The 27997-nt window shown below is 54.2% G+C and overlaps 2 protein-coding genes across 9 annotated transcripts in view; one reads left to right on the forward strand and one right to left on the reverse strand.

The window, feature by feature from the left end:
- ARHGEF18 (Rho/Rac guanine nucleotide exchange factor 18) overlaps window positions 1-21310 on the reverse strand; it is a 45601-nt gene extending 24291 nt beyond the window's left edge. For 2 of the 8 annotated variants that reach the window (XM_061474793.1, XM_061474792.1), the window contains exon 1: window positions 5503-5576. Coding sequence is in view for 3 of the 8 variants with exons in the window: in XM_061474796.1 (XP_061330780.1) it covers window positions 10582-10756; window positions 11223-11328; window positions 12058-12138; window positions 12420-12464; window positions 12661-12718; window positions 13635-13749; window positions 13883-14093; window positions 15654-16132; window positions 16585-16721; window positions 21172-21247 (1483 nt within the window). In the remaining 5 variants the exon portion in view is untranslated. Of the gene's footprint in view, window positions 1-5502; window positions 5580-10581; window positions 10757-11222; window positions 11329-12057; window positions 12139-12419; window positions 12465-12660; window positions 12719-13634; window positions 13750-13882; window positions 14094-15653; window positions 16133-16584; window positions 16722-21171 lie in introns of those variants that run through there. The other 6 variants (XM_061474796.1, XM_061474789.1, XM_061474790.1 and 3 more) reach the window with 6 other exon arrangements.
- THOP1 (thimet oligopeptidase 1) overlaps window positions 1-27997 on the forward strand; it is a 330628-nt gene that overhangs the window by 129048 nt on the left and 173583 nt on the right. The window lies entirely within an intron of this gene.

Here is a 27997-nt window from a genome sequence, read left to right on the forward strand (position 1 = left end):
AAATGTTATTTCCAAGTCTCTCAAGTCAAAACTGATACCATTCAAGAGCTGCATTTATTTGGCTCCACAGGAATAGCTGCCTTTCTCCATAGAGTATCGGTAGGACCTGAAGTAACTACAGTAAATAAAGATCAAAATGCACCACAGAATCCTCAGAGCATTCCCATCATCAGTGCATCACCACTTTTCTAGCTTCACAAAGGAACTGTTTGCAGATGAACTAAAACAGCCCCAAAAGCATCATAATCCCATTAATAGTATAGTGAAATCTAATCTCTTTTTTTCCCCTCTTAATAAGTACTGCTTGAGAAAACAGGATGACAACTGCTAGTGGCAAATATTTTCTGCCGTCCTTCTGCCCATCTATAAAATAAGATCCTTCATCGAAAGCAGACCCAGGACACCAGCAACTCAGGCTGTAAAGGAGACCAGGATTTGTTTCTTCCCGTGTATTTAAACGTGCTCCTTAACAGAGAAATAGAACAAAACTGGGAAGATGAATATGGTATCTGCTAGAGAAATACGTGTTTATGTGTAAAGCACAGACCTATTTCAGGTGTCTACATCCAAACACAAGCATCCGCCGCGCCTGGCGCCAAGACTGGTGATCTGCTTCGAAGCTCCTGGCTAACAGAGAGAAATGCTCACTTGTGTTTTCCATGATTACACTAAACCACTGAGAACAGCAGCAAAATGCTCACTAGGCCTTAAACACGAATAAAGCAATAAAGATGTAGAACAAGACAACGACTGAGTGCACAGATCCCATGTTCTGCCACATCCACAAGGGTGGGAGGTAAGAGCAGAACGTGGCACTTTGAGTGCCTGCCACACAAAACATGTCCCCAAAACCAATCATTGCCCATAACTTCTCCATTATTTGTATTATTTCTACCAATACCAGACCCCATGCAACAAAACCAAAGGCACTGGATCTAATTTCAGATGTACGTGCCTCTGCAAATGTGTGATAGAAATGTATCGGAACTCCTCACTTGTTAAAGCTATGTAAAGAATAACAAACATACATTTGCTATTTCAGCATTGATAAGGCCTCCACCTATCACCAGAAAATGAAGCCGTGCCTCAGCACCAAACAACTTGTTGACAATGGAAAGCCCTTTCCTCCCGAGACAAAGGAGCAAACTGTAGGACAAAAATCACCACGCAACAGGAAAAAGGAAAGACTCTCCGTGACACCAGGCTGGGCTGGATTCATGGCGAGCTCACAACCAAGCTCCTTTCAGGATAGACCAGGCCAGTGGAGGGACCAGACATTCATATTCCTTGACATTTACCTATCTTCAGTGATTACATCTGGTAATTCTTTTCCCATTAATGATCAGTAGGACCAATTCTACTTCAAAAGCTTGGGTACCTTGTTATGCCGACTGCAAAAGGGGTATCAACTCAAAAATGTATTTCAATCTTAAAATCAGACACTTGCTCTGTTAAACGTAACAGCTTATATCCCTCTTGGCAGGCATTTTTCATTTACTCAGCTGGCATACTTAATAGTTTCCTATGCTGCTGAAAGATTCTGGACACAACGGGAGAGAACATACTAGAAAACAGGAAGATGCTACAGAAAAGCCTCATAAAACTGCAGCCAAACCCAAGGACTTGATTCTCTAAGAGACTGTTTGAAATGCAATGAACTGAATGACTTCCAGGGGCATTATTTTTGCCCACATAAGAAGAGAATTCTGAAAACTGCCAGAAGAATCAGCCTGTTTTACAAGCATACTTCCTTTGGTAAAATATACTGGCTTTCCCTATTCAACCACTGCTGCAGACAGTGCTGAACCAAGCACTCTCCGATTACGGATGAGAACAAGCTTTGAATACTTGTGAGTTTAATTTCCCTTCTTTTTTTGGCTTGTAAGATCTCTTTACTCTTCTGACCAGCATCTCTGAGCTGAGCATTAGAGAACTGCAGGGGTCAAGAAAACAGCAAAGAGAAGCATGAAGACAGTGAAGAAGCAAAGGGAACCTGCACACATTGAGACTGATATTTAAGAACAGAGATTCATATAAAGGGTTGTGAGAGGGATATAGAAATAATAAATATCTAACCTCAGAAAGGCATCCGAAGAAAAGAAGCAGGGAAACTCCAAACTGGCAAGGGAAAGTATTTTTGCATGTACCATCAGCCACTGGTAGCATCTGGTCTTATTCTGATCAGGAATTTGGGATGGTACGACAGTGAAATGGACAGTTATGTTGGCAAGCTCTTCTCAAACTGGAGAGGCACAGTTTGAGAAAAATACCTTTCCAGGTATATTATAAATAAATAAAGCTCATAATAATATTATATATGTATTTACCATTATATTATTTCTATACATTATACATATATTTATTATTACATTATTACTAGGAGCTACCAAGGCTCTTCCTTTTCTCCTCCCTCAATCACTCACTGGAATGGCAATAAGAGTAATATGGCAGGGAAAAACAGATCCTCCAAAGGATTTCCTTCAAGCAATGAGAACATCAGTTAAACTGCCTACACAACTTGAAGGTCCAAGGATTTGGGTTACCTTGACTGGACTGGGACAGGACCAGCACTATCAGAGCTAAAGGTACAAAAGCACTCACATGAAAATTAAGCAAACCCACCTTGGTTGTTTCTGGGCTTAAATATCCCACATCCTCTTATTACAGACTGCCACTGCCTCTGAAGGGTTCTGAGGGCTAGTGCCAGCGATGGCCTGTTGCTCATTGATAGACTAATTGAAACACGGGCCTCATCCAGCAAAGAAGTACTTAAGAGGCTCATAAACATCATAAAAGATCCTGTTCACCATTGAGGGCAATAAAATTAACATTTGGTAGAATAAAACCCCCTTTCCTTATTAATGAGATGCTTCCCCAAAGGCTCACGGAGACTAATTTACAACTTCAGAGCATTTTATTGGACAACACATTACGATGCCCAAGAGCATAACCCTGATCCACAGTATGCAAGAGGGCAATGAACCTCCCTGGAAAAGGGCAGGCAAATACATTTTCTCCCCCAGCTGGAATACCTCCCTGAGGATCAGACATTGGCAATGTCCTACAAATGTCTTCCAGAATTGGATTCCAGGACAAATCTATGAGTCACCAGATATTATGAGTATTATGACCCTGACCTTTGGTCTGGAACAGTACTGCCCAATAAAATAACTCTTGAGAGGCCATTTGCAAACAACTACAAAGACAGGTATGTTATGATTAATCTAAAATGGGACTAATGTTCCTCTCCCACCCCTCAAATATATGGGGGGCTTTGTGTTTTCAAATGACAGAGCTAAGTTCAGGCAGGGACACCTTTTAAGGGTGATTCTAATGATCCAAGGAATTCAGGCACTGTTTTAATGCGACGGATATATTCACAACCTGTTAAATCCAACCAACAGAAAAGCACCAGGATCTAAATAGTTTTCTTGTGAAATTAATAATTCTCCTGTTTTTCAAACACCTGATGCTTCAGGGATCAAAGAGAACCTCTTCCCTCACCCTTACACCATACTAGGTAACTCCTCTCTCTTGAGCTGACAAAGGAAACAACTTGCATGTGAGTAATACAGAATACAAACCCTGAATTTATACATAGACACACACAACACAACAGCTGAGGAACACTTCCAACTGCTACAGCATTCCAGAAAAAGCAGGGTGCCTTTGTGATCAACCTCCTCGGGAAGGAGGAGGAGCTTCAGGGGAACGTGAAGCTTCCGTACTCGGTAAATCCAGGTCAGGTATCTCCAGAATCTCGGAGCAGATTTAACTTTGTCCTAGTGGCTTTGGGGACCGGTGTTTACTTGTTTTGCTAATTTGCCTAATTACACAGAGGCAGAAACCCCGAAGTGGAAGGGTGCAGGGTGATGGGATGCTTCACATTCTGAGACAGAGCCAGGCTGCGCAAGAGAGCAACACCACTAAATTATCAAGTTTCAGTTCCCTGTTAAAGCATTCCTCTGTCTCCAAAACAACCTATAATTACTTTCTCCCTGGATCTGGTTCTATTGTCAAAATATTAGCTGGATGGATGGGGGGGGTGGGGTTGTGTCATTCCCAGCACTGCAGGTTCTGGTGGCCCTTTAAGCACAGAAACCCAAACTGAACAAGCGATGCTTCTGTGTTTTAAACAACGCAAGGCAAAACTCACATGGTATCCGACAAGCAATCCCAGTGCCATTTCAGTTCCCTCTTGCTGAACCCTTCCCCCATTCTCCAGGAACGCTACAGAACTGAAGCAGCAACTATGACCATCATAAAAGGTATGTAAAACATTTCATAGGTAAACATTAGGTGGAACTACAACACACAGTGTCTGGTGGCTCCTGTTTGAGAGCCTTGCTCCATGGGTTTGGGTTCTTTTTCTTACTGTACCAAAGAGAAACTATTACCTTTGGGCTCTATAAAGAAATAAAGCAAGCAAGCCAAATGGAAAAGTCTCTGTTAAAAGGGGAGTGAGAACAGAACTGAGGAGCAGCTTGGTTTGACAAGGATGCTACAGTAATGAAACCACAGCACAAAATCTCCAAACAGGATTCAAAAACATTGCTTTGTGGGTGCCATGGTTTAGTGCGAGGTGTCCCTGCCCATGGCAGGGGGGTTGGAACTGGATGATCTTAAGGTCCTTTCCAACCCAAACCCTTCTATGATTCTTTATGAAAGCAGCAAACCCAAATACAGCACCAGGGCCATCTCACCAAGCTTTTTGTTTGAATCACTCCCCGTTTCCCCTCTCTTCCTCCAAAATCCATCACCACTCCTACCTCCTACCAGGCTTCCCTTTCCAGCACACACGAGCTACACCTCCAGTCTGATTCCATCTCCTGCTCCTCTCCCTAATCCGCCAGCGCTGTGGAATATTAAAAACGGGTCAATCATCACAACTGTGGGCTAGGAGAACTTCTCACCTTTTTCATTTTAATTAACACATTTAAGGTCTTTCCACGCACTTCCCAGACTTCTCCCGCTGCTGCAGCGCTGGTGCTGTGCACGCAACCACCAAGCAGACGAGGCACAGGATTCCACGATCATCTTCCTAAGGATGCTCGGACTCGAGCTGTGGCATGAAGCCAACCGGCTTCACTAGCCTGCCCCCTCACGCTCCCGGCGCTATTCCAGCTCCTTCCTTAGCCCTTCCAAAGAGGTTTCTACGACGAAGACTGCATCTTCACAACCCTGTCCCCCTGCTTAAACCTGGAGCTGCTCCCGTCGGGACAGCCACAAACCCCAAGGGCTCGGTCACGGAAGGGACGACAAAACTCCGTGTCCCGTCCCCCCCCCTCCCCGCTCTGCGTTGTGTAACCCCGGCGGGGCGGGCTCCCCCCGCCGAGCCCCCCTCAGCACAGGCCTGGCGCTGCCCCGCCGTAGGCACCGGGGGCCGCGGCCTCGCACTGCGCCGGGGAGGGGACCCCCGCTGCCGGGAGGGGAGGGCGCAGCGGGGAGCCAGGGCCCGAGGCTCGGGGCGCCGGCGGGCGCGCTGACACCCCGCTCTCTTACCGGAGTCCCCGGGGAGCCGCCGGGTGCACTCTCGGTCCCGGGAGCCGCCGCCACAGCAACAGGAAACACCTCCGTGTCCCGGAAGCAGAAGGGAAAAGCGGGTGCGCGCCTGCGCGCCGCCGACGGGAGGGTCCCTGCCCCACCCCGCGGTGCAGTGGACTCGTCCCCGGGAGCCGGGAGCCGCCAGCCCCGTTCCGTGCCCCGGGCGGTACCAACGTCCCACCGGGGGGGGGGGGGGGGGGAGCTGCCCTCCGGTAGCGCCTGGCTGCCGCCGGAGCACAAACGCGGGGGGCGGCTGTAGCATCCCGAGTGGCAGCTTTAACGCGGTTCGTGCTGCGCAGTGCACGGGGCTTAGCGTGAATCATAGAATCACAGAACGGTTTGGGTTGGAAAGGACCTCAAGATGATCCAGTTCCAACCCCTGCCGTGGGCAGGGACACCTCACACTAAGCCATGGCACCCAAGGCTCTGTCCAACCTGGCCTTGAACACTGCCAGGGATGGAGCATTCACAACCTCCCTGGGCAACCCATTCCAGTGCCTCAGCACCCTGACAGTAAAGAATTTCCTCCTTATATCCAATCTAAACTTCCCCTGTTTAAGCTTGAACCCGTTACCCCTTGTCCTATAACTGCAGTCCCTAATGAAGAGTTCCTCCCCAGCATCCCTATAGGCCCCCTTCATGTCACCTTCCCTCCGAGGGCCTACAGCTCTGACAGCGGGTCCATCTGCTTTAGATCATAAACATCCAGCGTGGAAACAGGGCGTAGAACACGGCTATAAAACAACGCTGCCCTTTCCAAATCCACCTCCTGGCTTTCCCGTGCTGCTCTGAAAGAACCTGCTGCTGTTTGGGCTGGAAACGGGCTCAAATCCTAGCCTACCATGGGACAAATCTTGTCTCTGGCTTCCACGCTGGGACCCGTGCAGCTGATTTCTTTCTCCTCTTTGGCTTATGGTCGCAGGCTGTTCAGAACTGATGCCTTTTGTGCTGCTGCTGTACAGAGCTAAATCCAATTCGGTCCCAGTTTACTGGGGCCTTTCAGCACTACAGGGAAACAGTCCTTAAAGAGGGGCAAACAGCTGTCACCTGGTGACTGGTTAAACCTCCGGCACTTCAAGCTTTGGGCTTTGCTGTGATACAAAAGCAAAGCATTGCAGATTGCCCAACTACAGCTGTCACGGAGAGAACGCGCTGTGCTTGTGCTGCTGCCCCCAGGGCATCTCCACAAAAGCAGTGCAAAGCCTGGCACGGGAACCAGCTGGAAGGCTCTAGCTTAGAGCGAGGTTTGCATTGTGCACCGACCTTCTAATCCTGTCTCATTCTGCAGTAACAGCAGAGTTCTGACTGAACGGGTTGCAGGTGCGTTAGTGTCAGGCAGCCAAGTGTACAGGATGCTGAGGTTTTGTGAGGGAGCGCAAGGAGCTGCACAGTGGAGATGTTCAGGTGAAGGCAGAACTGCCCAGATACACAAAGAAACTGAAAAAGCAGAAAAGGAGCACTGAGAATAGCGTAGTCATCAGTTTTCCTCTTCTAAAGCCTCTTCCAAGTGGGACTCCCAGTCCATTTGTCACTGTCATTGTGTTACAGCAAGCAAACTGCCTTTCTCCCTCCTTCTCCCCCCCAACCACAGCAGCCTTTTGGCAGCTGCATCTCTCTCCAGAAATGCAAAGTTCCAGGTTCCCTGCTGCTTTTCCGATTTATCAGGACTTGGGGTGGGCTACGAGCAGAAATTTTCAGGTTAAAAAGTAATTCCGGCTTACTATAAAGCCAAAACTCTCCTTCCCCTATTAGCTTATTGGTGCTGCTCTGGGAATACTAAAAGCAAAAGCGTCGGGGCACAAGTGCCAAGTGAGAGGTGAATTTCAGACTGAAGTCCAAACCGAAAGCCATTGTGGCCTCCCTTCCTTACACAACAAGCAGCACGGTGCAGGATGTTTGCCTTGCAGAGAGCCGTGTCCTCCATCTACCCACAGAACCATTGTTTGAATGGAAATGGTTCTCCAGACCTCTTTCACAACGTGCCTCATACGGGTCCTGGAGGCTGGTTGTTACAGCAACCTGTTATAAATCACACTGTATACTGACGCAGCCAGCAAGGGTCAGCCTAGGACAAGTGGACAGTCCAGTGTCTGGGATAACCTGGATTAGGATTCATCAAACTGAGCACCTTCTCTTAAAGAAGAACTTGAAGCCTGCCAAACGCTTTCGTTGTGGCTACAGGCTTCCTTTGGAAGAGTCTGGTCCATCTGACCTCCCTGTTTTCCTCATAGGGTACTAGAGATACAACTCTCAGCTATGAAAAGATGTAGAAGACCCACCTCTACCCCGGTGCTCAAGCTCAAGTCTCTAGGAGGGAAGCAATCCTCCTGCCATCTGTATTCCAACAGCAGATCCTTGGCTCAGCTCCATGGCACAGAGCTCTCCTCCTGTCAGGGCTGTGCTGGGACTCATCTAACTGCTGCTGCATAAACTCTAGAAGCATGTTTATAAGAGAGGATTAATTTAGACACAAAACCTTCCCCACGCTTGACAGCGAAGGCTCAAAAGGAGCTTTCTTCATTTCCAGGTGAACGATAAACCTAGAGGCTCACAGCTCAAAGTTTACAGAACAGTGACGTTTGGGTGGCCACTGCTGTCGAGCTCCCAGTGCCTGCAATCGCTCCGCTCTGGTTCTCATCCCCGCCGGGCTCCAGACATCACATTTGTGAGACTCGGAAACTGGAGCTGCAGAAACTCTCCTGCATCCATATTCTCGACCCCACCCCACAGCCTCCTTCCCTGGCTGACTGCGCAGCGTGGTGTGAGGATGGATGGGAGGGATCGGGTGGGAGAGGGAAACGAGCTGCCACGTTCAGGGCTGCTTGGGCTGCCCGCCTTCACAGCACACGTGCACGAGCAATGACTCCTGGTCCTGAGCTAAAAGCAGAATTCCTCCTGCTGTTACTTTATGAAGAGCTCTCGCTTCTCTATTTCATCACAGCCATGGAAGCTACCAGACCTTTTGTGTCTATTGACAGTGGAAAGACCGCAGGCTTCCCAATCATTTCCCCATGCCTCCTCCCCCTGGCTTCAGCTCATCCCTTTCTTTAACCACCTTTTCTTGTCTTCTCTTTCCGAGTCTGTTTTGTCTTGTACCGCGTGGTGGTGCTGCAGTTAAAACCACCCCGGAGATAAAACCCGCGGCACCTGACCAGGAGATGGACCCAGAGCTGGCCCAGCACCAAAGGGTACGGATGGTGAAATGCGAGTCCGTGCAGAGAAAACAAGAGGAGCAGCCACATGTCCTGGCAGCAGCTACAGCCCCCACCGAGCAGCTCACACACCAGTGTGAATGAGAACATCACGCATCAGAGAAGTGAACGTGCCCCTGTGGCTACACGGTGGCCCTGGAGCTCGCTTTCGGGAGCCCCACACAGCTCCGAACTGCACTAAGGGGAGCCAGCGAGGTAACGATCAAACCAGAAGCAGCTCGCAAAGGTTTCATCCCGACATAATCCAAATGCAGGCACCCCTCAGGCTAACGGCTGCCACGCAAGTCCCGGTCCGGATCTAACCACAGGCAGGACATTGATTTCAATGAACATCTTCAGTACCCTGCCCAACTGGTGGGCCTCAGATCAAGACAGTGCCAAGGGAACATGGAAAAAGGAGCTCCCGCCTCAGCCTGGGCAGCACATGCCCGAGCACCCCAGAAAGCCAAAGGAGATGTCGCACACAACAGATCCTCAGCCACCTTGGAGGTTTTCTCCTGAATGTTAGCAAGAGACAAGAGCACAGATTCCTCACCGAAGGGCTGAGAAACAAGGTCGAAGTTGCAATAACTCATGTGCAATCCCCATGCAATTAGGATTAACGATATGACGAGCCTTTCTCCTGTTGTGACAGCTAGCTCCAGCTCCTCACACTCCACAGATCTCCATAGCAGCTGTCCAGAGGAGAATCGCTCACACTAGCAATAACCTCAGAGGACCACACCGAGCACGGCTCCAGGCTCTTGGTGCTCTGGGCATCAAGATCTGTATCCTCCCAGGTTTAGATGTACAGCAGCGTGCAGGACCGCAAACAGAGCCTCTGCTAGGAGGCTCCTCAGGCAGGATTGACAAGGCATAACTGCCTCCTCCTGTAACATCTGGCTTATCTCTAAACATCCACACAGCACTTGCCCTTATTCAGCTCCCTGCCTCCTAGTTTTTGCTGTGACACCTGCAAAACGTTCACTAACAGCCAAGGGCTATTAGCTGTGCTCCTTTCTTATTCCCCTTCAGCCAGCCTGAAGGCAAAATAGGCTTTTCATAGCACATGTCCAAGGGCAGCCAGTTCTTCTGTCCCAAGAAGGTTTTACTGACCTTAACTGCCTCTGAGACCCTCTTACTGGAGAGCGAGCATTGCTTGAGGATGCAGGGTAGAGAAAGAGCTCGTTTCCAGGAGATTTTCTCTGCCCAAAGACAACCCTTTGAGAATTAAAATGTTCTTCAGTGCTCTGAGTACCTGCCCCAAAGAGGAGGGACAGGCTTTGTCCGTCAGCCAAAGCCGTGCAGCAAAGCCACAGTGAATGTGGTAGGAGGACAGAGTCCCATGCACACTGCCAAAGGAGCAGCTTACATCTGGAAAGCAACAATCTCACCCATGCAGGTGCTGGGAGGCACCGCTTTGTGTTGGTTAATAAAGGTTTGGATGCTCTAGAGATCCCTGTGCCCGTGCATAGGCCAGATGCTGAGCTGACTTATCACTGCAGCTGTGAAAAGGATCCAGCTTCCCTCAGGCAGCAGGGAGCAGAGCTTTGTGGAGGAAAAATAGGAATTGTTAAAGGAAAAGCGGACCTGGAATCCTCCTTGGGGGAAAGGGGTGGGAAACGGTCCAGTGGCCAAAGAAAAGGAGGGTGAACTATTGCCAGGCAGGATTCCGAGCTCATTTTGACTATGTGGAGAAAGAGCCAGGCCAAGCAGGGTGCGGGGTACAGCCAAGCCAGGTGAAAAGGGAAGCAATCCAAGAGGCTGCTTTGGGCAGGGGAATGGCAGTGCCAGAGGGGAGCCTGGGGAGCGGGGTGCAGCCAGGCTGGGCCAGAGCCATACTCACTCAGGCACTGCAGAGCACTTTTATTCACAAGGGGTTTGGCACACAGAGAGCAGCTGGTGCAGCTGGAGAAGACCCCTGGCACGAGCTGGTGCCTATTGATCTCTTTCCACCTTTCTTTCGGCTCCTTTGGCTCTTTCTCCTTCTCTCTGTCTTTTGGCTGCTCTTTGTTCTTACCCTGGAAGGAGAGAAAAGAAACCCCACAGCTCTGTTACAGCCCTTGCACTGCCCACGCGTTCCCTGTAAGTACAGTGGGCACCTTTGTGCCTGAGCCTTTGGGGTGGCAGTGCTTCTCCCAGATGCCTTCCTGAGGCTTGGGCCAGTCCCTCTGGTCCATTGATGAAAAGCAGGACACGGCACTGCAGCCCATGGGGCCCTGCAGGCTCCCCTCCTTGCCACACTAAGAGTGATCCAGGCAGTCACCCAAGCAAAGGGCTCTTCTCTTGGTCTGCACAACTTGTGCTAAGAGAGCAGGAGAGCAGCCAGAACGTGCCCTGGAGCAAGGTGGGCTGAGAGTCAGGGGATCACCCTGTCCAGTGCATCACAGCACAGGCAAAGCCACACTACTGGTCCCTGGGGCAGATCCCTTTTGTTGTTTGAAGAACTCAACAATTTCTTCCCCGAATCCAGCACCTCTCGCTCACCTTCTCCTTTTGCCAGGACCCAGTGACTCGGCTCCGCAGGGAACTCAGGCGTCGCATCACCTTCGTGCCTTTCTCTGCTTTATCGCTCTTTCCACTGTCCTCATTCCTGGAACAAGACCAGAAACCTCTTAAGTAAGGGGAAGTAAACTGGCCAAGCCCAGCTCAGGGAGACCACGGATGAAGTTCACCTGAAGCCTTACTTTAGGACCCCATCTCTGAGCTTTTTATCTCCTGAAGGATCTGGTTTAGCATCAGTCCTGCCATTGCAGACTTGCAGATAAGGAGCTGAAATGTCCAATTCTGTGTGTAATTTGAGGCTGTCTCTTTTTGCTCAGTGTCGGGCACAACAAGGCCCCAGTTCTGGCTGCACCACTGCAGATACCAGCATCATAACAGCCTCCAGTATCTGAAAGGGGCCTGTAAGGATGCTGGGGATGGACTCTTCATTAGGGACTATAGTGGTAGGACAAGGGGTAATGGGTTAAAACTAAAACAGGGGAAGTTCAGATTGGATATAAGGAGGAAATTCTTTACTGTCAGGGTGGTGAGGCCCTGGAATGGGTTGCCCAGGGAGGTTGTGAATGCTCCATCCCTGGCAGCGTTCAAGGCCAGGTTGGACAGAGCCTTGGGTACCATGGTTTAGTGTGAGGTGTCCCTGCCCATGGCAGGGGGGTTGGAACTGGATGATCTTAAGGTCCTTTCCAACCCTAACTATGATTCTATGTTTCTACCCTGCACACAGTATTAGCAGGGCAGTGGAGCTTTATGGAGGTGGGCTCCAAATCAGGCTGCTTTGGGAATCAAAGGTGCGTGGGTTACCCTCTGTCTCACTTACTCATTAGACAGGAACTCAAACCAGGTGAGGTTCTGCTGGGAGGAATCGCTGCCTTCTCGCACGTGCGCCCTCTGCTTCGCCCTGTGTGGGGAAAAGACATCAGACCCTCAGCAAAGGGCACAAGAGCAGAACTTCTGGGTCTGCAGAAAGGCTCATCTCGGGAGATGGGGCAGGAGCACGTTAAGAGCTACAGGAGAGGCACGTGCGATGCTACCTCTCCTCCTGATTCTATGCTGGTTTCACTGGAAGAATGCAGTGATTCTGGTACCCTGGGGACTGGTCCCTCAGGGGATGAAGTGGTGTGTGCATCCTAGGTAGACCGGTGACCTCCCCATGCATATCCCTCTCCCAGCCACACTTACCCATGGTAATATTTCAGCTCCTGAAGTACCTGCTGGACAATTAGCCTACCAAGGATGGGGCAAAAGAAAAGCAAGGGGTTAGAAAATGTCCTTGCAAAGACATGCTGCACTCCACAAATCATCAGGTGCTGCTTTATGACCAACTCCTCAGCTGTGCCCCAGCATGGAGCGGGATCTCCTTTGCTATTACATCTCCAGTAGCTCAGATATACTCAAGACAGCCAGGACTAACGATACCTACACATGGTCTGGGGACACGTGGTCCTTCTCCAGCATCTCCAGGGCAGGGGGCTGAACAGCTGGAACACAAAACACTCTCATCAGGGATCCTGGTTTGCCTTTGTTTGCACCGTGTTGCAAGCTATGTCACTGGACCCCATTAATCTTGCTGAGCTCCCACTCTGCCTTTAGTGGGGAGGGAGAAGTGATGGGAGCAGTTAGGGAGGGAAAGGCTGCACTGCTCATCTGTGAGGGTGGCAAAGGCTGCATCACTTTCCTGTTACCCCTGCCTTCTGCAGTCTGTATTACATAAACCTCCGAGGATCCTGCTTGCTGCTAGGGGGTAGGAGCTGGTGCCACCCCAGAGACCCTCCCCGTGACAGCTTCCCCTCCACTTCCCAGGCTCTTAACAAGTCTCAGCACTTTGCTCTGGGGCTCCTCACGGGTGAACGGATTCCAGCAGCACAGAGAAGGCCAAAATGCAGTTTACAGGAGCAAAGGTGCCTCTGTTTGCCTACGGCTTTTCAGCTTCCAGTGCAGAAAGCAGAAGCCGACAGCCTTGTCCCGAAGCCTGTCCCTGCCACCTGTGCACGGTGGGTTAGGTAAGGGCACCGCTGGAAGAAGGGACCTTGTGCAGAGACCACGTTTGCCCCGTTCTTTGGGGCACAGAAGAAAGGGCACATTTAAACCTGGGCAGATGAAGCAGTGCCTTTTGTGCCTAGGAAAGCATCTTTGCCTTGTGCGAGTCGGGAGTGATCAAGACACCAGCCAGAGAGAGGCTGCAGGGCAATGTGTCGCTGGGGATATGCATGTCTAAGCTTGGGCTGTCCTGTAAGCCAGGATCAGATTCAAAGTCAGCTTGGCCTTGTTTCAGGAGCTGCTGGGACCCTGTAGAAGGGGAGGGTGAGGAAGTGCAGGCTTGCAGAGGCTCCATCTCCAGGTTTTAATCTTCATCACAAGCCCTCATTTAATGCTGTACCTATAGCCTATACCGACCTTCCGCAGCTGGAAGAGGAGGGTTGAGGCTGCGAGGTGTCTGCAGGGAGACAGCCGCCTCAGCGGCTGATGGGACAGACTTTGACCTCAGTCTCTTCCTGCTGCTGCCGCATTCCTGGAGAAGGAAAAAGTCAAGGATGCCCTTGGTGCTTTGTGCCCCACGGGAGCCTCCACTGGGGCTCGGCACGGCTGGCAAGGGGCAAGGCTGGGAATGCCGGCGTCAGCGCACGCAGCCCTCGCACACTCACCACCTCCTCCAAGCCAGGGCTGGCCGTGGGGCTCAGGTGCAGTGGTTCTATCTCCACTTTGATCACCGTGCTACCCCTGCTGCTGCTCCAGGCTTCCAGTTCCCCTTTGGGCGGCTGAAGGGACACGCGAGGCTGCGGGCAGGACGGGGTCCCCTTCTCCATGTCCTCCTGCTCTGCGTCACTGCCCATCTCTGTGGCATCCAGGCTGAACCTAATCCAGGAAAGAAGAACGAGCCACTTTAGCAGAGCCAGTCCATTGTTTTGGGCATGGCAGGGCCCTTGCAATGTCTTAGCCTTGGCTGGCCATTGAGGAGCTCATGCAGCTGGGACAAGGAAGGTCACCACAGCACGCGCACAAAGGAGAAGCCCGCACCAGGAAGCATCAGCCTGGACACCAAGACCTGAGCCTGTTCAAAACGGCTTCTGTGGCTGCTATGAGCTCCATCGTCAGCAGGGATGTTTGGTGCTGGATGGCTCTCCCTGCTCTCTTAGCAACCCCTGAGACAGCAGCCTGCCTGATAGCTGCTGCCCCGTTAGCTGCAGCCCCAAGCAAGTCGCTCTGGGCCTTCAGAAATGGCAGATGTTGTCATCCATCAGATCACTGGGGCATCACATCACAGCCCCTGCTCCCACCGGGGCCCAGCTTCAAGGAAGGGAAAAGAAATCCTCTTCTGGGAAGGAAGGGGTGGACCAGCTCCCCCAGTGGCCCACGGTTTGCTGGATGCCAAGTGCTGTTCCAGTGCCAACAACACTGGAGCGCAAGGATGCATAGAGCCCAGTGGAAAATCTTACTGTGTGCATGGGTTGTGTCTGCAGATCACTGCCGCTTCATCCCTGCTGCCAGAGACAGCCTTCAGGAAGCATTTGCTTAGGGGACATGGGGAGTGTTCCCCTTCCCTGGCCCCGTGCTCACTTGTGTTTAAGCACCCAGCGAGGGGACTGAACCCCCTGACAGCCACAGCCGCTCTGTGCCGCCGTTGCTCCTGCGCCTGTTACACAGCATACACTGTGAATGAGCAACATGAGGTCTGAGAACCCGCCTGTGGGCTTGATAAAGAACTGCCAGGATCTCAGGCTGAGTTGATTTTAGGGTGCCTTATAAGGAGGAGACATAAAAATAGCCCTTGCTGGCTTGCACCTGACTCCAGCCATCGGCGGATCAATACGTTTGTCAGCAGGGGAAGCATCCGTGTGGGAACCTGGAGCCCAAGGCACCGGTGTGGCAGGAGCACGGGACAGCAGCGATGCCAGGCCTGGAAACTGCTCCCAGCCAGCGCTCAGCATCGTGCTACAAAGCCCAATCCCTGCGGGCACGTGGAGGCCAGAGGAGACCGCGGTGATTGCAGGCACAGACCCCCCCAGGGCGAGTCACGGACAAGAACAAGGGTTTGTAAGAGCTCTCTTAATCCCTCTGGGATGGGCAGAGTTCCCTTGGAGCCAGAGGATGGGCACCATCAGGGTGGCCGATGCCGTTCAAGGTTCCCTCCAGACTGAACTGAGCTCTCCCCAAATGAGAGATCCTTTTCCCACCCAAGGACCGGGAAAAGGGGTCTTCCTGCTGCCAAGGAGACATTAAAGCCTCTTGCTTCCTTAGCATCTGTTCCTCCCATCCCACCCAACATGAGCAGTAGATGTATAGCTGCTCTGGCAGATGCTCACAGTGATGGAGACCACCCAGCAGCAGCTGGAGCCCAGAGCAATGCGATCATTCCAGCCTCCCACAGCATCACCGGACCACACGTCTCCAATCCTGCTCGCGGTGCTGCTGTACCTGCGCTTGCAGTCCACTGGTGATACAGGGCTCTCCCAGCTGTGCCTCCGAGAGGTCGACATGGATCTCACCAGCGTGGGGAAGGATTCCTCGGCCTCCTGCAGCTCCAGCTCCTTGTCTGGCTCTGCAGGACCCTGCGAAGTGCTGGGACCATCTTCTGGCAGCGCTGCACAGGGCCAGAGGTGGCCTTTGTGGAGAAAGCGGCAGTCAGCCTCACCGTAACGCACGGAGCACGACACGGGGTTGGAAAAAGCAACATCCACGGCCACTGGTCCCTCTTCCAGGAGGCTGAGGGCAGGCAGAGCCCGGGTTGCTTGTTCTGGCTGTGCTGCTGGTGCTGTGCTGGCGATCGGCGGGCTCAGGAGCCCCAGGTCTCTGTAATACTCCGTGCCATGGAGCGCTGAGTCTGAGAGCAGGTCCTCAGTGCTGCTGTGCGAGTCCGCTGCGGGGACATCCAGCTCTGTGGAAGAGGAGTCCTCCTGCAAAGGCAGTGCCAGCTTAGCCTGAGCGCTCAGATGCAGGGATGCAGGAGGATGCGAAGGGGACACCAAGCTGGAGCTGCTTCTCTTTCCCTTCTCATGGCAAGCAGCACGCACAAGCAGCAGGGCCAGGCCTGCAGCTGGGTTTCTCCAAGCGGGCTTTCTAATAGCAGCGCTTCCCCACTGCACCTCGCAGCCAAACCTGGCCCAGCCCCACCAGCTCGGTTTGCTACAGGAGCGTGTGGAGTTTGCCTCCAGACCCCGAGCTTCCCCCCAGCACCAATAGGAAGCACATAGGTATGGTTTTCCCCGGCAGCAAAAGCAATGTAACCTTGTATTGCTTGATAATCTGGATCGATTCCTTTCCCCCGTCCGTACTCCACCACTCTGAATACGCCCATGCAGTTTGCTGACCCTCGCACTGAGGCAGCAGAAGGGAAGGGGACACTTGCCTTTTCTTCAGCCATGCTGGTGCAGAAGGTGTCATCCTCGGCAGTCAGGGAGGGGAGGAAGCTTTTGGGGCTGTGACTCTCCAAAGGAGGGGTGCTGCGGTCAGTGAATTCCCGTAAGCATGGCTTGCAGTCAGACCCTGCAAGACACAGAAGGTCCCAGCAGGCAGCCAGGAGGGATGTGGGATCAGGCACCCACGGGTGACACTGGGCAGCACTGAAATGCTCCACATGCCCTCTGTTCCCCTGCCCCTTGCAGACAGGCATTGCCAGGCAACCTCAGGACTGCGGCAGCCTTGACTGTGCAGGGGTCTGGTGCAGGGATTCCCAAGCATCATCCCTCAATCCGGGCTTGCAGCATCCCAGCCAGCCCCTTGCAGCATGTCCTGTACTGCAGAGTACAGTGAAAGAGAAGAGCTAAGCCCCTTCTTGAACACATTGTTCAAAACACTGGTTTGGGCTGTTCTTGACATTGAAATCTATGAGTAAAAATACTGACAGCGATTTGATTTTCACCTGTAAGGAATAAAGGTTGCTGCTCTGGGAGGCCAGATTGGAGCCACGTGAGCGTGACACCATAGTGGGAGCACATCATTCTCCTGGTGCCGCTCACTCATGTGGATGTTCCCCCCACAGGAGTGGGAACCTGAGTGTGCCGTACACCATCTGATAACCCACTGAGAAGCAAACAAAGGTCTGGACCTGCCTCGTGGTCCAGCTGCCTGAGGCACACTGCGATGGAATGAGACACACGGTAAACCTGAGCCACGATCTCTAAGGCATCGCATGGCTCAAGGAGGCCTTTGAGTCCTTCGGGATACACAGAGCTGAGGCGGATGGACAACAGCCAGGCTGTTGGCCAAAGCACCAGGCGTAGGTCTCTGAAGATACAGAGAACAATAGCAAGAGGCTGTGAGCAACCGTATCAGTAAGGAACTGCTAGAAAGCCGTCATGGTCCAGGAAAGCCAGGTATAAACCCATGAACACGAGGAAGATGCTGTTGGAAACCACACTCTTGGACACCTCGCATCCTGCCGTGGGGTTTAGTGCTGTGCGATGCAGCCAGGAACTGCCTGGTGCCAGCTCGAAGAAGGCAGCAGCGAACGTGCGGGAGGGTTTGGAGGTTTGTTCCTTGGATTGTGCCAGGGTTTGGGTTTCAAGGAGCATTTGGGGGGTTTAAATGCTCCTTGGGGGTCTACGAATAATGGGGGTCTATGAATAATAGAGAAAGCAAGCATCTGTGAAAGCACTACTTTAAGGAAGGGGTTTTGAGCTCTAAGAGCAGGGGAAGTTTGAAACAGGTTCTCCGGCAAGGTTGGAGAATCCACTTCACAAGGCATTGTTCATGGAGAGACAAATTCCTGCTCGGGATGTCCTTGAGCCGCATCCAGAATGCTCAATGGGCAGACTATTGAGCAGCACCTTTTGCTTTCCACAGATGCCCCTGCATTGCCTCGTGAGCATCTTGGAGCGAACACACATGTGAAGCAGCAGAGGTTTTGGCAGGAGCTTGTGGGAAACACCAGGCAAAGGTGTCAGCGGGCAGGAAAAGCCACTGAGAGCCCCCCAAAGCAGGCTGGGATGAAGGCTAAGGTAGAGCAGACCCAGGGAAGGAAGGAAAAGGAGAGTCCCTGCTCTCAGCATCCCCTGCAGCAGCAACTGCCCACAGAGAAGGCATCAAAGAGCTGGGAGGCAGCAGCCAGAGCCCTGACCTGGGCTTTAGCTGAGCCAAAGAGCTTTTTTCTCCCAAGCAGGATCCAAGCATCCTGCCAGGGCTGCTCTGGGCCTGCACCGGGCTCCAGGCTGCAGCTCGGAACTGGATCCCTGGACCAGAGTCAGCTCTTTGGAGGCCTGGAAAACATTCCCTGTGCTCAGGAGCCGGCCAAGGCATCGGCTGCAGGCAGCAGACCCCCTCCAGGCCCACCAAAGGACTTCGGTCCTGCCCGGAGGCTTCAGACACCGCGGTGCAACAGCGACAAACGAGATGCGCAGCCGGGCTCCGGGGAGCAGGGAGGCAGCACGAGGAGCACGCGGGGCTCCAGCCATGGGGAGACCATTTTAGGCATTGTTCGAGCACCAGAGGGGACGCTTCAGGGCTCCCTGTGTCTGACACCTCCGCCGGATGATGCTGGGCTGGCACCACCGGGACAGCTGAGCTGAGGGGATGCTGCTGCAGCGGCAAAACACGTTCAGGCATCGGGTGCTGGCGCGGTGAGCAAGGAAGGACACGCACAGGGAGGAGGCAGGTCCGGGGGGGGCTCTGAACATCCCTAAGATCAAGGCGGTCGCCCATGTAGGAAGGCAAACTCTGGAGCCCCTTGACTCTGTGTTCCAGAAGCACCCATGCTCCATCGACCCACGATGCGGTGGTGAAGGGGACGGGGCACCTCAGCTGCCCAGGCGCTGGCAGCAGTCACCGTCACTGGAGCTGGGATGGTGAAATGACCCTTCCGAGAGCAGATGCTGTTTGCTTGGGGAGGACACGAAGCAGATTAGGTATTGCAGTTGCTTAATTCTCCTCTGGCCGGGAACCATAAAAGGTTATTGCTGCAGGGAGCAGCCTCAGCACAGGAATTCCCAGGGCAGAGCTGGGAGGAAGCAGCGGTCCCTGTGCACAAGGGGGGCTCTGCTGCTCTTTGCCAGGGCTTCCCTGCAGGCAAAACGTGATGGCTGGGCTCCTATGTGGGGAGGGAGGAAGGGAGCAGTGAGAGGCACCAGCAATGGGACCAGCCTCAGGGGCTGTGATGCTGTGGGGAGATTGGGATCTGCCCCCCCCCCCCCCCCCCTTCCCCGGAGCTGGTTTGTCCCAAGGAAGGAAACTTCTGTGCTGCTGCAACTGGAGCCCAGGGACCTGAATCGGAACACTTCCAATTGGGACCTGCAGTCAAAACCTCCCTCCTGCAACCGCCTGATTCCCCTTGGACAGGCTGGTCACTGGGGATGCGCCCATGGCGGTCCTGGCAGGAGAAGCATCAATGCACCCAGCGCTGGCACAAGCGGTGGCCCAGCCTCAGCTGCCTGTTGCAGTGCTCGGTGCAGGGTGCTGCAGGGTGCCCCTGGAGCCTGGCTGCTGCTGGCAGAGGGAACATCAGAGGAAACAGGGATGCGAGCCGTTCACCAAATCCAAACATCAAAGCACCCTGCGTGCCCATGGGGGAAAGGCCACCCCAAACGTGGCGGGACAAAGGCACCGCTCGGGTCTGCTACGTGAAAGCAATCCCAAGAGGAAGGAAGGACCGGGGTGTGAGGGCATTTCCTGGCAATGGGGGGTAGAGGCTGTTGGGAAACCACAGAGAGCATCGCTGGCAAGAAACACAACCGGTTCCAGCTCCTCCTGGCCCTGCACCCGCTGCCCTTCACCTCCCACCCTGCCGGGTACCGGGGGCCATGGGCACCACCTCTGTATCACAGGCACCAGAAGCGGATGCGGAGCGGTCCCGCCGTGGGCCCCACTGCGCAGGAGGGTGGCAGCGGTGGGGCTGGCTCCGGAGGGAGGAGGGGAGCAGATAAAGGTGCCCAGCGCTTCACACCCTGCGCTCGAGCGGCTGCCTTATCGCTGCGCGCGGGGCCGGGCTTTGGGGCACGAAGGGCAGAGGAAGGAGAGCAGGGGCCCGGTGAGGATGAGAGGGGTTCTGAGCCCCTCTGATGCCCTCCAAGGCACTGGGCAGCACAAACCCCAGGGGCACAAACTGCTCTGCAAGCAGGCGGAGGGGGAGAGGGCTCCACCGAAACACCCTTGAAGCACTCAGTGCCTGCCAGCACTGTGAGGCTGGTTCATGCATTAGAGACTGGCTCACCTGAGCCTGCCCCTCACAACCCCAGCACGGTGCTGGGATGCCCCAGCAGGGCTATGGGGACCTGAGCCCCTGCCTCCTGCTCTGAATGAGCCTTCCTTTGACCGTTCAGTTTGGATCTGGGTCTCCTGCACATCCATATCGGAAGACAGCTTTGGGGTGTGAAGGTAACGAAGGATAAAGAGCATCAAGAGATCTAACGCCACAGATGAAGGTACCCAAAGGCACCAGCCTGAGGGCGGTGTTTGCAGGCAGGGACAGCAGCGTCCACGTCCTCCAGGACTGCAAACATCTTCCCAGGGCTCTCAAGCCGCTCTTCCCAAGTCAGGGCACTGCACTGGGACTGAATTCACACCCCTGCCGGCATTCCCCATCCCAGCGATGCTCAAGCAGTGCCACACAAACCCCTCAGCTCGGGCTGCGCTGCCAACGCAGGGCTCTGCTCAAGGAATCTTGTCCCCAGCATCTGCTCAAGCACCGAACTCAACACAAGGCTCAGCCCTCGCTGGGCAGCTGCAGGCACCGGCACCTCCGGCTCGCTGGCAGCAACGGAGCCAGTTGTATTACAAAACCAGGAGGCCGATGTTTAACCCATTACCCGGCTCCTCAAAGCCTTTCTTTGCCTCGACAAGACGAAACGGCAGGAAAAGCGTTAACCAACACCCAAGCAGTGCTCCCTAAAGAGAGGGGTGCACCCACAGCCACGCTCTGCCGGGGGACCCCAGCCCTCTTGCTGGGGCCAGGCTCTCCTGCCGGCCCTGCAGCAGCCCAGCTCCCCACGCACGAGGCCGTTACCTCTCTTAAAGGACCACCTCTTCTTCCAGCGCTTCGAGAACGACGGCCAGGAGTGGTTGAGCACCGAGCCTGACATCTGGGAGCCCCGAGCAAGGGGTAACCCCGGGCAGGAGGCGAGAGCTCAGAGCGCGGCGGAGAGCTCGGTGAGGTCTGAGGCAGCGCTGCAGGCAGCAGCCCAGGGGCTGCCAAGGGGGGAGCGCAGGAGCCAAGTGTTTTGTCAGAAGCATCAGCTGATGGGAGCTGGGGCCAGGGAGGAATTCCTGGTCCCTGGCGTTCCCACCTGCGTCAGCGGCTTCCCGCAGCAGGGCTGGGGGGGACACGAGTGGCCCCGTGGCACAAAGCAAGCCCTGAACGCTGCTGGAGGCTGTTGGACAGAAGCAGAACACGAGCTGCGTTCACCATCACCTCCTTCCCCTCTCTGGCAAGGCCTCCCTGCTCCATTCATGCCTCTCAGCTCTCAGCCTGCCAAGCCAGCACCAGATCTGCAGGGGCATCGCCTTCACCTTCAACACAGAGGACTTGATATTTGCACCTCTGGCATCAAGCGCCATTGCAGAGCCTCTGCGAGGGAAGGCACGGGACCCTGCTCATCCCCATCAGCTCACGTCCTGCAGCTCTCAGCACGTCCCCATCCCCTGGCAAGGGCCCTTCCCCAAGCCCTTCCCGGCTCTCCCGCGCATGGAGGCGGGTGGGAGCTACCTCCAAACTGCTCCAAGAGATGAGATACTCACCCTGAGGTCTCCAAGCCCCTGCTCCCTACTGGCACGAGCCCCATAGCCCAGGCTGGCTCCAGGTCCCTCTCCCCACCCCTTGCTTGTGGTGAAGCCGGGTTGGGAACGGCCACAGGCACCTCCATGGCGCGGTGGTGAAGAGCATTTCCCTCCCCTGGCCACAAACCCCACAGCATCGCCTGCCCCAAACCCTCCCCACATCCCCTCTGCTTCATCCTCCACAATAAGCAGGGTGCGCGGTGCTGGGCTGGGCAGTTCAGAGCGGGATTTGGGGGACCCAGACCCCTTTGTGCCCAGCACCGAGGCGTCCTTGCAAGCCTTCGGCTGTGTGGAGCCACCGGCAGCACCCGCAGGGTGTTCAGCCCCCCCTCCCCGGGGGACACCGGATTAAACCCCGACCTTGCAGGCTGAGGCTCCCCAGTGCATGGAGGAGGCTGAACGCGCCCAGCACCGGGGGCTTCCACACAAGCTGCTTCCTCACCAGGCCTTGGAGGGAGATGAGCGACAGCCCCGGGGTTGTTGGGTCGAGCTCCACTTACCCCGACGGCTGCGGGCGTCGCGCTGGCAGGGTCCCGGTGCACCGGCACCCGCGGCCCCGGCTCATCCCGGTGCTGGAGCAGGGCGAGGAGCAGCGGCTCAGGGGGGAAGCGGCACAGGGGCCTCCGGCTCCACGTTCTCACCACTTCCCCTTCCCGATGGCACAAGCGCAGCCGCCTCCCTCATGCTGCAGCCCCGGGGCTCAGCTCCCGCCCTGGTGGGGTCTGGATGGGTCCTGCAGAGGCACCCGGGGGGATGCGGACCCAAAGCTCCCGGTGCAGGAGCCCCGAGAGCCTCCAGGACCAGCGACGGCTGCGAAGATGGAACCTGCCCCGAACGGCTTCCTGCTCCCTTGTGGGTCTGCGCCATCGCTCACGGGCTCCTGCCCGCGGCTGCGAGGCCTCGGGGCTCCTCTTAACGCATCCCTTGTCGTTGATCTCTGGGGCTGAGCTTGGGCAGCAGAGACCCCAAAGCCGAGCAGGTCTCAGTCTACCTGGGGTGAAGCGATAGCGGAGCGCAGGAATGCCTGTGCTGGCCACGTTCACCCGGGCAGGTGAGGCACAGGCTCTTCAGCTCCCACAGTGAGGGGCACAATCGCTGGTGAATCCCTTCCCATGCCCCCAGCACAAGCCCCAGTCAGGACAGGATCCGCTCACATCGGAGCCGTAGCGATTACCCCGTGCTCGAGGGAACCGTGAGAGCAAGGAGGAATTAAGGTTTCATTTCCCCGAAGTGCACAAGAGCTCGACTGGGATCAGAGATGGGGCTGTCCCGGCTGATGGATGGGGAGATCCGTGCCCCACAGCCCACGTCTGGCGGGGTTGGGGGGTCACCGAAGCAGAGCAGTGCCCACAGCCTGGAAGAGGGATGTGGGGCAATGGCCCAGGGGCTGGCTGAGCTTCTGCAGCCTCTCCGCAACAGCAAACCTATGGCAGCGAGGTCAAGTTGTGGGGCTCTGCTTGATGTTGCCCATTTGGATGCCCAGAGAACAAGCCTCAGCCACAGGAAGCAGCCCCAAAACATCTTGAAACACCAGGTTGCTGCTCATCGTTCTCACAGTCAGAGACCTGCAGATGGCCTTAGGGAAGAGCTCGGGTCCAGCTGAGTTCCTTGGCGTGCCCAAACCGTGTGGGGCAGCCAGTCAAGCAGGGCCAGCGCCGCATCCCATGTTCAGGGGCATCAGCACCATCACCTCCCTCCCTGCCCATCCCAGTCCTGGGCTGAGGAAACCCTCACCGGAAGGTGTCAGGGACAGGGGTGAGGGATGCAGCGAGGAGCCCCCTGCACTGCATGAAGCAGCAGCACTTGCTGCGACAAGAAATCCACGCTGCTCACTTTTATAGGCATTTATTACATGAGAGTCAATCAATTCCCAGGTCCGCTGAGGGCAGAGCTTCAGGTGTTCAGGTTGGACAGGGGCAGAGCATCAGGAGGGCAAAGGCATGAAGGGCCTTGGGAGCAGGACTGGGAGCTGAGCAGGGCACGGTGTGGCTGGGCAGAGCCATGGGGAAGGAGGTAGTAAGGGAAACCTCACAACCCCATGGCTGCGGTGTCAGCAGCTCCTGCAGACGTGGGCAGTGGTGATCCCGAGGAGCAGGACCACACTGGAGGCTTTTGCTGAATGGAAAGGGAACAGGTACAAGAAGTGAGTGCTGGAACATGGAGAGAAGGAAGAGAGCAGCAGCGAGCCCCAGCTCGCACGGGTGCAGCCGAGCAGGGAGGGAACCGAACCTCCATGGAACAAACTGAGATCAAGTTAGGAAGCTTTGGCACCTCCAGAGCGGCTGCTGCAGAGCGGGAAGTGAGGCGGCTCCTGGTGCTTGTCTGCAGGAGCAGGATGAAGCCGATTCTCCAACTTGTGCTATTCCAACTGCCTGTGCAGGAGCTGGGCCTGGCCTGGCTGGGAAGCCTGGCTCCACACGTCACATGAGAGATGCAGCTCCACACGTTAAATTAGAGATGCAGCTCCACACATCAGAGATGCAGCTCCACACGTTACATCAGAGATGCAGCTCCACACATCAGAGATGCAGCTCCACACGTTACATCAGAGATGCAGCTCCACACGTTACATCAGAGATGCAGCTCCACACGTTACATCAGAGATGCAGCTCCACATGTCACATCAGAGATGCAGCTCCACATGTCACATCAAAGATGCAGCTCCACACGTCACAGCAGAGATGCAGCTCCACACATCAGAGATGCAGCTCCACACATCACGTCAGAGATGCAGCTCCACATGTCACATCAGACATGCAGCTCCACATGTCACATCAGACATGCAGCTCCACACGTCACAGCAGACATGCAGCTCCACACGTCACATCAGACATGCAGCTCCACACGTCACAGCAGACATGCAGCTCCACACATCAGACATGCAGCTCCACATGTCACAGCAGAGATGCAGCTCTCGATGATTCAGGTGGAAGGAATCCCTTTTACAGTGTTCACCCGATGGCATCAGGCTGCTGGAACCCCCTGTGAGACCATGCCATGGGCCAGAGGAGTTCAAGTGGCAGATGTGTCTATGTATATATATAGATAGAATACAGACACCAACTGAATGCTTTCTGTGCAGGAAAGCAGCACTCGGTGCTGCACAGACAGAGACACGAACCGAACAGTTATCCTGGATCATTTATTCAGCGTGTTCATAGAAACAGTTCAATTGTTCAATCGTCTGACACAGCAAGGCTTCTCTCTCCTTAATACCCGACCATATTCCTGTACACGTCACTGCTTGGCTCACCTACGAAAACACCGAGAACAACACACCAAGGGGGAACGGTTTTGTGTCTTTTGTCTTCCTTGAAAAGCAGCTCCTGGCCCGCTTGATCCTTTCGGTTCAAACCAGAGCTATCTGCCACACTGTTTGTCTCCAGGAGCCTTCGACAGGCACAGAGCAAAGTGCGAGCAGCAAGGTTAAACAGAAGAAAACAGCCCCAAACCGCCCCAGAGCATCACTGACCACGTAACTGAAACCGTCTTGCATGCAAGCGGAAAGCGTTTGGGGTTTTATGGCTGTGTTTGATGAAGCTGATGTCCAGTACCCCCACCCATGCAGGCCCTCAAACACAATCCACTTTTGGTACTGCAGGGATAAAGCCATTCCCTAAAGTAAAGCAAAAGGTAACGCTTTTCCTTTTGAAACAACTTTGCCTTTTAGACTGAGAAATGGCCTTTGTGAAATTCTCCATCCACCAGTTTTCCATGGGACTCGGTTCTGGGAGCAGTGCTTGGACACGAAGATGGTGGAAGCGCTGCTGGATGCTGCATTAACAGAAGAGCTTTGGTGCCGAGCCCAGCTCGGATCTCTTGGGTAATCAAGCTTACTGGTGACACTGGGACTTAACAGGGGCTGGGACTCAGCAAAGCGAGAGCATCTGTGCCCATGTTCAAGCTCTACCGCTGGTTCCTCTTTGGGTACCAGAACCACCCCAGGGGCTCCCGAATGGACCCGCTCCCATAGGAACCGTCTGGACTAAGAGAACTGCTCAGTACCATCGCTTGGAAAACCGGTCTCAGACCAAAATCACTGCCCAAACCGGGAGGTTTTGCTGCTTGCAAATAAAAAACACCCCCAAACAAACCGAGGCTGCAGGAGTTAATACCAGCTTTATTATACACCATTTAAAAAGTCAGTTCTCTGCCTGCCCCCTCAGAGCTTGCATTGTGCTGCAGGAGATCTGCCAGAACTGCAGGGGTAAGTGCTTACTTTTGAGAAGGACAAGCAGGTTGGTGTTAAAAGGAAATAACGCATCGGGCGACAGCAGGTTTGCTAAAACCGGTGGCTTTAGAACTGCTTTTGAACAGCTGAGTTCCTCCAAAAGCCAATGGTACGACTGGGCTTCGCTCTTGCGACGCTCGCGACGCGGCGAGAGGAACAGAACGGGCTGAACGCGTTAATGCTCTCACAGCAACAGGATCCAAGCGGAGTTAACACCGAGCCAAGCGGAAGGCAATGAAAAAGGCCAAATTCAGTGAAGTTCACACAAATACCAACCAAGTCTTATTTCAGGTTTCCCGTGTGTCTGATGGAACCACATCTCCGTTCCAATCCATCCACCAGCCCCGTCCCCGGACCGCACGCACAGGATCACACGAGGGGCAGCGGCTCCTTGGCAGAGGGTTTGGGATTCCCATCACGGCCATGCCAGCTTCCAGGGAGGCTGGGACCCAGCGAGAGGATCAGAGGGTTTCAGCTGCAGCTTCTTGCTCGCTCCAGGCTCCGAACCCATCTCACATGGGTCGCGGGAGCACCTAGCACAGCCCTTGAGAGGAAGGTTTTCATATGGCACACGGTATTGTACTTCCTGACTCGTATGAGGCTCCAGTCTTGGCATGAGGAATCACTGCTCGCAGCGAGGGGCCTGGAATACCTCAGGGTCCATCTTTGTATCACAGTGATGTGAAGAGGGAGCTCGATGGCTTCTCTCCTTCCCCTAAAATGGAGGCTCAAGAATAACCACTCCAGCACCCTTCCTGCTCCTGTCTTTTCCCATCTGCCTTCATCATCGATAGGTCAGGAACACATTAAGCGACTTGGAGATCTTTCCAAAAGAGATACCAACATTATACACAACATACTAAAATGAAGCAAAGTGTCCCATTGCTAGAATACAAATTCAGGAGAAACGAGATCCACTACCCATAAATGAAGAGTACCCTTCAGCATCCTAAAAGCAGCCTCTTCCACAGCAACACAGCTGCTTTATGACCCACAGAAAATACCTCGTGGTGGCGTAGTCGTAGTTCCTATCACCTTTCCCAACCCAGGGCTGGCACAGAGTTTGTTATTAGCTCTTCTATTTTACAACACAACGGAGTATTTACAAGCAGCCAGACAGACACGTTTCTAACCTAGCAGCCAAGCATCACGATGCTGCACTGTACTGCACGAGAAGTACCACATTTACAAAGAGGCGCTCAGGAAGCGGCCATTGAATTCAATGTGCAGACCTCCCCCTCTCAGGCTTCAAATGTTTGCTCAGTGAAGATGCAGCAGAACACAGGAACGGGCTCCTGTGCCTCCTGCTTCACTGGCTGGAGAGATGGGAAAGTTCTGGTTACATGGGGAGCTCTCCCTGTCACAAAGCTGCACAAAGGAGGCCACAGCTTGAACCTGCAAGGGGGAAGTTCTCTGTCCCAAGACCAGGTTGGATGGGGCTTGGAGCAAGCTGCTCTAGTGGAAGGTGTCCCCATGGGAGGGGTTGGAACTGCATGAGCTTTAAGGTCCTTTCCAACCCAAACCATCCTGTGATGTAGCCCTCCACAACACCGGGCACCAGAGGTGGTTTCGTCTCGCACGTGCAATCCCAACTGGTACAAAACCCCCAGTGTCTCTGAACAGGCATCAGCGAGATCCAAGTAGGGACTTCAGCATTCCCAGGGCGAGGATCATCCAACAATAGAGACCAAAGTGTCAGCTGCCAGCGGAGAGTAAAGGATTTTCCAGTGAGAGCTGGGCATTCCGGGTGATGTTCACTTATTCTTCCTAATTCTATAGGCGAGTGAGTGCCATCTGTACCAGCCACAGCAGCAACCGCTAGTGT

Source organism: Pezoporus flaviventris, unplaced genomic scaffold (assembly GCF_033815535.1).
Source record: "Pezoporus flaviventris isolate CSIRO_AGI_PZ_B2104156 unplaced genomic scaffold, CSIRO_AGI_Pfla_v1 ptg000080l, whole genome shotgun sequence".
Classification (NCBI taxonomy): Eukaryota; Metazoa; Chordata; class Aves; order Psittaciformes; family Psittacidae; genus Pezoporus; species Pezoporus flaviventris.